This window comes from Protomyctophum parallelum (assembly GCF_964188405.1).
Source record: "Protomyctophum parallelum genome assembly, chromosome: 2".
Taxonomy (NCBI): domain Eukaryota; kingdom Metazoa; phylum Chordata; class Actinopteri; order Myctophiformes; family Myctophidae; genus Protomyctophum; species Protomyctophum parallelum.
In genome coordinates, this window is record NC_139699.1 from 4,351,852 (window position 1) to 4,362,782 (window position 10,931).

Consider the following 10,931-nt stretch of genomic DNA (forward strand, 5'->3'; position numbering starts at 1 on the left):
ATGACGCCCACACAGTAAATCTCCATCTGTACAGCCACGACAAGAAATGAAACTGAACCAAATTCACAGTAAACTGAAACTGAACCAAATTCACAGTAAACTGAAACTGAACCACTTGAAGGTTAACTTTGTCTCTGTTGGAAGGACTTCAAACCAACAGTAAAACGACACACAAAAATATACAAACAGTTACAAAACAGTACATATATATATATAGGTTTGGGATCCAGGAACCGGATCGAACATTGAGGAGCATTTTGTAGATCTGTTATTTTCCCCTAGTCTGGGTCCTGGGGGCAAACAGGGGCATACAGATACAACAACAAAAACAAACAAACAAACACTTAGGACAACATAAAGACAAATAAAGACAAAAACAATGACTAGCGGGGAAAAAAATAGATACGATAAAAGAAGAAAAAAGAAGACGTCTAATTAGGTAAAAAGTTTGGTAAAAAGTTTGTGAATCTCTATTTATAACGAGCCTGGGACGCGTCACGCATGCCATTTTTAACCAAGTACAGACCAACTCATGTGAAGTTGACAGTTTGACTGCGGATCACGACATTCACAAATTAATTGATAAGAGATCTTTCCATGCTGATCACGAAATAGAGGTGCAATGCAAAGTCAACGAGGGGCATTAATGGCCGCGCCCGTGCATCCCAGTTCCCAGTACACTATTACAAACGATTGGAAATTTGAATAAATTCAGGTGGATTTATGTGAAACTGACCTACATTATTAGCGCCTGGGTGATTCTTCAAAGGTTAGTGAAATACTCAGCAGTGAATTAAGGCTGGTTGACGAAATTCGAAATTCTACACAGTGTATGTGTTAACTAAATATGTCCATATTTAATGTCAATCTAAACCAAACTAAGCAAATGTTGTTCTAGACTCTTTTATGAGTAGCTATAATTTAATATATTTTTTATGATATTATAGTGTGCTAGCCTGCATGACTTGCATGTGTGTGTGTATGTTTGTGTGTGTGTGTATTTCTGTGCATGTGTGCCTGAGTGTGTGAGTCCGTTGTCTGTGCGACCAGATGAGATGGTTACCATGGTGATTTGGGAGGAGTAGGACAGTTGCTATGGTAACAATAACCACGACTTGAGATAAGTGCCGACTACTGTCTTAGTGTCTTCCTGGAAGGCAGGAAGTGACCAGTAGTTTTCAGTTTCACCACAGCTGAGGCTGGAAGTGACATCACACATTTTCACCACAGCTGAGGCTGAGTTGGAGAGGAAGCTACAAGTTGCATTTTAGCCCCAAATTAAAGTTCCCTTATTCTGGATCAAACACAGTCTGCAAAAGAAATAGTCCATCTACAAGTATATCCCACTAAAAGTACACGCGTCGCCCGGTACCCCTGAATGACATGACTTTATAGCACCTTACATTCATGTCATATTACAGTTCATAAATATGTAAGTCGTTGCCCATAAGATACAGTCGCTATGTCCAATTTACAATTTAGGCATTTAGCAGACGCTCTTAATCCAGAGCGACTTACATTTAAGCAAGAACAAAAGCATGGGAATACATCACATAAAAGCATTTATCATGAAACATGCGTAAGCTAAGAAGGTAACCGTGGAATATCTATATAATGAAACTATACATACACTATACATATAAACTATGTCCAGGACAACTGGAAAGAATATCCATGCAACCGTTTATATCCACTAGAGTTTACTAGGGACGTCGGGGGGGATTTAAACTTTTAGCCAATTGTACGGTGTGTGCAACTGTGCAACCCAGCAGTATTATAATGAAATTTGCAAAATTGCGATTTCATTGCAATGTGTATAATATTATCCCCATATCTTAGTTTCACCAACATTGTTAATGTGAAATAGTATGTTTATGATTTTATATGTAAGCCTATTGAAACTTGTCTATATCAGCTTTAAACTGAAGTGATCAATTACAAATACTAGTCCTTACCCGTTGTGAGATATTCGCCCCCCCCCCCCTTGTGGCCGTGAAGGGTACTGCGCCCGGGTGCGTTTGTAATTGACTAATAAATTAATTAATAATCATTAATGTGTCAAATCGAAAAAAGGGCATCGTTAAGCCCTCCATATGCATATGGTCAATGCTGGTGTGAAAAGTGGGAGTGATTGGTGCAGGCAGTAAGGAGTTACGGCACTGTTTCTGACAGACAGACAGACAGACAGACAGACAGACAGACATACAGACAGACAGACAGACAGACAGACAGACACACACACGGACACACGGACACACGGACACACAGACATTCGGTTAATTATAGTATGATTAGCAAAGTCTAGACTTATGTAACGGCACGTTACATAAGTGAGCGAGCGAACGATGAAATCTCATTAGAATACATGTTCTTCAATGACTGTCCTGACGGAACCGCGAGCATGCAGCGACATGCAGCGTCATGCTGCGTTCACACAGGCAGATGCAAAAGATACAAAGATGCAAAGCTACAGTGTATTTGTAGCTTTGTATCTTTGTAACCAGCTCAACTACTTTTTTGTGGCTTTGAAATGCTGTGTTTTTGCATCTTCACGTTGCTGGCTTCCATTGATGATGATTTGTAGTCTTTGCATCTTCACGTTGCTGGCTTCCATTGATGAAGATTTGTAGTCTTTGCATCTGCCCGTGTGAACGCACCATAACGGTTATAGTATTTGTATCTTCATGTCGCTGGCTGGTATATTTAACCCATTCTGACCTGAGATCAGATTCATACGAGGTTTTCCACTGGACACACACTGGTCTGATTAAGGACATCATAAACCAAACCGTGAGAAGCCGTTTTCTGTGAGCTGTGACTTGTGTGGAGGGGTCTCTCATTGGCATGTGTTAGGACCCACCTACCCCTGGGGGGGGGGTAATAATGTACTTAAGCTGAAGTCTGACTGAGATGTGTGGAGTCAGTACGTGGTGTTCCATTGTAACGCTTCACGGCTACTCCGTATTCGAATTAGGGTTGGGATTCGGAACCGGGTCCATTTCAGACCCGGTTCCGACATTGCGGATCCGGAGCCGGTTCCATCGTTTTTTATTAACGGTTCCCCAAACGGATCTCATCAGTTGTCATTTAGCTCTGCTGTGTCTGTGCCTGCATGCAAGCAGAGCCTGGGGTGACGTCACCCCACCTACATGAGTGAGTGGGGTCGGGGAGGATACGCCCACTGTTCTGTGCATTCAGCGACCGCTGTGGAGCGAGTGGGACAGTATGTCACCAAAGTGTGGTTAACAGAGAGGGAAATGACTGAGGCTGAGCAGTGAGCATGCAAAGTGAAATAAATGCGAGAGTTGCTAGCAAAGGTTGTTGCAACTTGTACCACGTGAACATAGAGGAAACATCTCAAAATCAATATGCCTACACATCGCGTTTGAGAGCCATGCGGAAAGCCGTGCCTGCTCTCCCCGCAGCTCCACCACAGCCAGCGAGGGACGATCTGATGCAAGGCTGGTTTACTTTCCCCAGGCTAGTAACGTAATGGAAAATAAAAACTACTAACGTGCTTTTAATTTGGCTCTAAATTAATTGCGTGGCTGTTGAGAGCCCAGCGTTTAGGTGCATATACCGCCATAGATTGATTACTTTATAAACAATTTGCAGAAAAAAAGCACAGGAACGTAGCCTACAGTTCAATACAAGGTCTGCTATAATCCAAGAAAGCACTATGGCTTGTTTCCATTAGGGTAAGGGGTCCTTCATATTAAATTAATTTGAACATTAAAGACAACATTTGTCACTACAACAATATCATTATTGTGTACTGTATATTTAATATACAGTACAAATTGCAACAATGATATTGTTGTGGTGCCTAGCTGCTGCTAGTGGTGGTGGTGAAGTTTAAATAATAGTGCCACCTCATAATTGTAAAGTGCATTTTCAATAATTTAATTAATTAATTTGTGTTTATTATGTACTTGGTTAGGTTAGTTATAATATAAGCATAATCTATGTCAGAAAAACGGGGAAAAAAATAATATTAGGATCCGTTAAGGGAACCGTTAGGAACCGGAACCGTTAAGAGGGATCCGGGAAGGATCCGGAACCGTTAAAATCCTAACGAATCCCAACCCTAATTCGAATACATTCTATTCCAATACTCTGAAACTCTGAATTGTGTCTGTCTCATTATTGTTGTTATAAGTGCTCACCGACAGATTGCATTAACACTGGCTAGTGGCTTCCGTTGAAAATGGAGGGTAGGCTATCTTTGCATCTGCCCATGTGAACGCAGCGGAGGTCATGAGGTCATTAGCATTAGGTCATTAGCATTAGGTCATTCATTAGGTCATCCTACTGGACATTACTACAACAGACAGCGCGTTGAAGTCGTTGTCTCGCTGCCCTCACACCTGTTAAAGTTCTCTGCCATATTCACAGGTGCACCGTGTGTGTGTGTGTGTGTGTGTGTGTGTGTGTGTGTGTGTGTGTGTGTGTGTGTGTGTGTGCGTGTGGAAGGGGGGTACAGAGTACAGTAAATACAGTACAGTGTTCTATTAACCGGTATCACATGTCTGCCAACAGCTGTGTGTGTGTGTGTGTGTGTGTGTGTGTGTGTGTGTGTGTGTGTGTGTGTGTGTGTGTGTGTGTGTGTGTGTGTGTGTGTGTGTGTGTGTGTCATAATTCACCATATCGTGTTGAATCAAACTGTGATTGACTTTTATCTTCAATATGTACTTTGCTCAGCCAATCAAATCATCGCTGTGGGGTGATGATCAGCCAATGTCTGTCTTCACACAAACCCGGAAAGCTGGGCATAGGAGGGGCCCCTCCCAATCAAAAATAAATCACACTTGTGTGAAGTGAGGGGCGCCATTTATGATCAAAGATTTATATTGAGCCACATGATGTCACACAAAGATGTGACGTGACGTAATTGACTTGCCCTGAAAATGTGTCATCAAAAGTCCATAGAAGATCATACACATGCACGTCACGGTCAGAACACACAAAGCTGTTTCTAGCACGCCTCAAATATAGTCAGATATGTCTGTAGCAGTAGTAAATGGTAAATGGTGCATTTATATAGCGCCTTTATCCAAGGCGCTTTACAGAGATTGTGCATTACATTCACCCATTCACACACACATTCATACACCGATGGCAGCGGAAATCATGCAAGGCACCAACTAGCACATCGGGAGCAATTAGGGGTTCAGTGTCTTGCTCAAGGACACTTCGACAGTAACTCTGGGGGAGCCCGGGTTCGAACTGGCAACCGTACGGTTACCATCCAGGCACTCTACCCCTGAGCCACCGCCGCCCCCCTCAGTACCTCAGAGCCCGTGCCTGATGAACTAAAAGACCAACATCTCGCCGGCAGCCACGGGGAAATTCTCAGTTAAGATGTCGGCTTTCCACGACGTGGGAGACCACAGTTCCAACTTGGGATCCCGGGCATTACATGTGGGCCTGTCTGATGGTTGTGCCTGACACATAGACTGTAAACAATATGGACAAAGCGTTCCCCGGGTCTAACATGGACGTAAAATGAAGCCTGTTATTCCTGCACTGTAAGTCGCCATCTTTCTAGATCCGTTTGGGCCCAGCTGGCCATTGGCTGGCTCCGTTTTGGGCCCAGCTGTCCATTGGCTGGCCCAGACAACGAGGCGGGACTTCCCCCCCTTCTTCTCCGTTGGTTTTTATTTTGACTCGAGTGGGAGGGGAAATCCCGATCATAGACTGTAACGGTAGCCACGCCCCTCAGAACATACGCGACTTTATGGTATTTTTTTTAATTAATGGGACCATCATTTTCCAAAAAGAATATTATGACATTAGAAATGAGACTTTAAACTAGTGACTGGAAGCAGAAAGTATTCATGACCATGTTTATTAAGGTAATACAGTCTAGGTGAAGTTGGGCCCAAATACATGGACTTCTATGGGGCCATGGGTTTTTCTGGGTCCAGTGACAGCGCCACAACAGGCCATTATATGAACTACGATTTCCTTTATGGCTTCACAAAATATCTGTCTGACTGCCCCCCTGGTTAAATATCTGTCTGACTGCCCCCCTGGTTAAATATCTGTCTGACTGCCCCCCTGGTTAAATATCTGTCTGACTGCCCCCCTGGTTAAATATCTGTCTGACTGCCCCCCTGGTTAAATATCTGTCTGACTGCCCCCCTGGTTAAATATCTGTCTGACTGCCCCCCTGGTTAAATATCTGTCTGACTGCCCCCCTGGTTAAATATCTGTCTGACTGCCCCCCTGGTTAAATATCTGTCTGACTGCCCCCCTGGTTAAATATCTGTCTGACTGCCCCCCTGGTTAAATATCTGTCTGACTGCCCCCCTGGTTAAATATCTGTCTGACTGCCCCCCTGGTCTGACACAGCAGTCAAGTGGTCCGACTCCAGTACAATAGAAGTCAAGAGGACAGCACACCACATCAACAACATTGCATTCATACAGTCGACACGTTTGTGTGACAAATGACCACATTACAGTCATACAACTGTCACATGAAATGATAAATGGCCCTCTGCTGGCACTGGGCAGCACCGATGACAACTTTCCTTCCTTCGTTTTATCCCCACAAGACAGGAGCCAGAAATCCCCTGGTTATGGATGCAGACACTTTCACTTATCATTGTTCAAGACAGTAAACAACCTGCCACCTACAAACAATTCCACCTGACATTTGTCATATTACGGTATGTAAATATCCCTAAGATACAGTATGGCACATGGTGAACTTGAGCTACAACTCCATCTACAAGCTCTCAATGTGTTGCGCTATGACCATAGAGTATTAAAAGGATAGAGACTGAACCTGAGCAATAGCCCCCGCACCCCGCTAATCTTATGTATGATTCATGATAACTACTTTGTATGTATCTGATGTATCATCATGCTTTTTTATTCTTTGTTCTTGCTTAATGTAAATCACTCTGGATTAAGCTAAATGCCTAAATTGTAAATTCTATGAAATCCAAATGACTGAAATCTGTCATGTCATCAGTAGACAGGTTTGGTCATTTCAAATAATCTATTTCAACAATGTCTTCTATTTCAACACGCTAACTTTCCAGGAAGAGAAAGGCCGTCGTTTCTATATTAGCTTGTATTCCCCATCGATGTCTTCACTGGTAGGCGGGTTTCTGAACTGTCCATAGCCCACCAATGAGACACAGAGTGGTTTCTGAACTGTCCATAGCCCACCAATGAGACACAGAGTGGTTTCTGAACTGTCCATAGCCCACCAATGAGACACAGAGTGGTTTCTGAACTGTCCATAGCCCACCAATGAGACACAGAGTGGTTTCTGAACTGTCCATAGCCCACCAATGAGACACAGAGTGGTTTCTGAACTGTCCATAGCCCACCAATGAGACACAGAGTGGTTTCTGAACTGTCCATAGCCCACCAATGAGACACAGAGTGAGCAGACAGAAACGTTATATGATCTCATAACGAAACGAGCATTAGTGAGGAGTACCATTTGGATGAAGTGCAACTTTAAGTGTGAATGACCGTGATAGATAAATAAATGCACTTGAGGACATGAAGTTGAAACGCCAGACACTCCCTTTCAAAAACAGAGACAAACCAGAGCTCTCAATCATAACAGAAGCTCAAGGTCTCAGAAATGGAGATAAAACAACGTGAAACACCTGCATGTCTTTCTCTCTGACTCTCTCAACAGGGATACAAAATCATTCTTCAGGAAGGGGTGGATTCTCTACCTCCACATTAGAGCCTAAATGTGGTTCAGTCACATGTTGTGAATTATCTACATACAACGCAATGCACTGATCTATACTCTACTAGTGCTGCACCATTCTTGCTCAAATGTGAATCTCGATTTTCCTCCACAAGAATTGAGATCACGATTCTCACGCGATTCTCATTTTTTCCATGAAAAAACCCCCCAAAAAAAACATTAGAGTAACTAAAATGAAACAGCAAACTAGTGCTGCACGATTCTACACGATTCTTCACAAAATGAAATTGCATAATGCATAGGTGTCTGAATCTAGATATCGAATAATAATAATAATAATAATACTCTATACTATATTGCAGTGGTTTTCAATCGGTGGTCCTTGAGGTGGTTCCGGGTGGTCCCCAGCTAAATGGAGAGTTGGTAACAAAATGGAACACTTACAATTGAGAGCGTAAAATGAAACCAAATGGACGGTTCGTAAACGTTTACACTATTAAGAGTTAAATTATTGTTAAACATCTGCATTACTTAATTTACAAGACATCCCCACATAGAATGAAGACATCGCTTCTATGTCATCAATACATCACATTACAACACTATTGGCTATTAAACAAGCAGGGAGAGAAAGAAATGCTAAAATACTTTTTATTAGACTGCTTGTTTTAATGACCGCCTCTAAAAAGCTTTATGACTTTTTTCCATGGTTTAAAGCTACCATTAAACAGGCTACTTTTTTTGTACAATGAATGAATCTTTCTTCTCTGTAAGAAATATCTTACTTTTTCTTATTTTTTTCCCTCATCTTCACCCCTTCCTTTGACTAGCGAGGGTCTGGGGTTGGTTTCCGGATCCAATATTAAAGGTATATTCAGTGATTTCACTTAATTCAAATATCACTTATTTTTTTGTTTTGTTGTGATAATCCTCCCTACTATAGAGTGTGCTGGCCATATAAGGAGTTCCTCCCTGTCCCCAGTTAACCCCTGGGGGTCAAAAAACCTTAGGTTTCGTTTTTGACTCTCTATCCTGATTGGACGAAAGGCTGGGTCCCACAGCCAAAAACGAAACCTAAGGTTTTTTGAGTGAAATCACTGAAGATACCTTTAAGGAACCCGGAATCGGTTCCGGAAGGGGTTTTTGATGACACCGTCAGGCGTCAGACCTGGTATGTCGACTTCACATCTGCTATCTGCTAAACAATTACAATACCAGTGCTTTTCTAAATATTTACTTTCAAGGACCATCAAAACTCTTGAGTGTACAAATGGAACCAAATGGACCCCGTAAGGGTCCATTTAATCCATTTGTACACTCTCAGAGTTACAGACCCACAAAAGATTCCATTTAAGTGCACTCTCAGAATTACAGGCCCGTTAGGGTCCATTTGTACACTCTCAGAGTTACAGACTTGCCTGTAAGGGTCCATTTGGTTCCATGTGTCGGACCGTGTGACGTAATGCAATGTAAACATGTGTGTGTGTGTGTGTGTGTGTGTGTGTGTGTGTGTGTGTGTGTGTGTGTGTGTGTGTGTGTGTGTGTGTGTGTGTGTGTGTGTGTGTGTGTGTGTGTGTGTGTGTGTGTGTGTGTGTGTGCGTGCGCACACTCAAAGTTTCCATGATTCGTCATCCAAGCGAAAACCTTGACTCACACACACTGGGATTCACCCACCCACCCACCCACCCACACACGCATGAACATGCGCACGCGCGCGCACACACACCCACACACACGCGCGCGCGCTAACGGAGGAAGGCTTTTGGGAGGATATATCAGCCCATGGGATAATCCAACAATGAATGGGGCGTCCCGTTAAGAAAGAAGAAACCGTTACCATCTAACGGTCACATAGTCTACCTACCTCTACGACTACCACTTTACTTTACACACGGCACACGCGCACCCTCACGACTGGAACTGAAGATTTACACCACACACACACACACACCGTGGAAAGCTTCAATAATTAACACGGCATAAGTTGTGTGCCGCCTTTTCTACGTTTCCAAATGCACGACCATTTTGAGGGTATAGGCTGCACATGTTATAACGTTGGCTTGCCTATAAAGACAACACAATAGCAGATGTACAAGCTCACAGCGCGTCGCTTCGTGCTGCGCTGTCAGCGTGTACGTCTGCCGTTTAAAAACAGTTTTTTTGGGGGGGAGGACAAATCTTGAAAGTATTGCGAGATTTTGAATAATAATAATAAAAAAAATAGCTTGATTAAAAGGGGGCTGCAGGGACCCACACAATTTAGGCAGGGATGAATAAAAAGCGCCAATCGGGGTTTCCTTTTACGACATATGGAAACAATTAATCCGTGACGTCCACCCCCCCCCCCCCGTCCCCCATTAATCCGTTCAAAATGTTTTCTTTTCACCACAAAGACTTCACAAAAACAACAAGAAGCCATTATGTAACCTTACTAACCTAGCTAATACGGTCCATAGTCTGAAAAACAAAAGCCTTCCATTCCACAACACCGCATGTAGCCGCACCGCGCCGCCGCGCATTAAAACAACAAAGCCTAGTTATTATGTCTCATTCATGTCTCACCCAGAATATGAAGTTGAAGAAGAACAGCAGGTATTTGATGCATTTGGTGCAGCCTTCCACTCCCATGGCGGCGGATTGATCGTAGAGGTTTATGTCTGTGAAGGTTCTTCTGTGTGAAAGAAGGAGAACAAATCAACGCCGCCTGGATGTCAGTCAGCTCTCTTTGTGTGTTTGTGGAAGGAGAAAGAAGGAGAGGAAAAGCAAAGCTAGACTTCTGCTCTCAGCCTGGAGGCAACACCCAAAGTCCTCCTCTCCCCTCCTGCTCCTCCCCCGCCCCTCAAGAACCTACATAATACGCAATGCCCCCCCCCCCCCCCCCCCCTTATCCTCTATTTACCCCTTCTCTTTGTGAAGAAACCTAGCTGCTGCTTTGATATGGCACAACAGCGACATCTTCTGGGTAGCTGCTCGAGAGTCATAGTGGGCAAAGTAGCAGTGGTGGGAAAATTATACTTTAAAGTGGGGTTCCGTTTTTGATTGATTGATTGAAATATTTATTAACAGTTTGTAGAATTTACAGTACATTTTAAGCACAAACTCAATACAAAGACTGTCAACTGTGAGTGTACGACCCAATTAAGCATTACACTTGTTTACAACAGGGTCCACATTGTTCAATTCATCAAAACATTTAAAGACATACAAACATTTAGAGACATACAAATAGACATTTCTATGTAGCTAAC

At 43.1% G+C, this 10,931-nt stretch overlaps 1 protein-coding gene across 1 annotated transcript in view; it reads right to left on the reverse strand.

The window, feature by feature from the left end:
* LOC310854756 (CD81 protein-like) overlaps positions 1-10,441 on the reverse strand; it is a 50,753-nt gene extending 40,312 nt beyond the window's left edge. The window contains exon 1 of the mRNA XM_083759430.1: positions 10,246-10,441. Coding sequence (XP_083615556.1) covers positions 10,246-10,311 — 66 coding nt within the window. The 5' untranslated portion in view covers positions 10,312-10,441. The remainder of the gene's footprint in view (positions 1-10,245) is intronic.
* Positions 10,442-10,931: the final 490 nt, after the last annotated feature.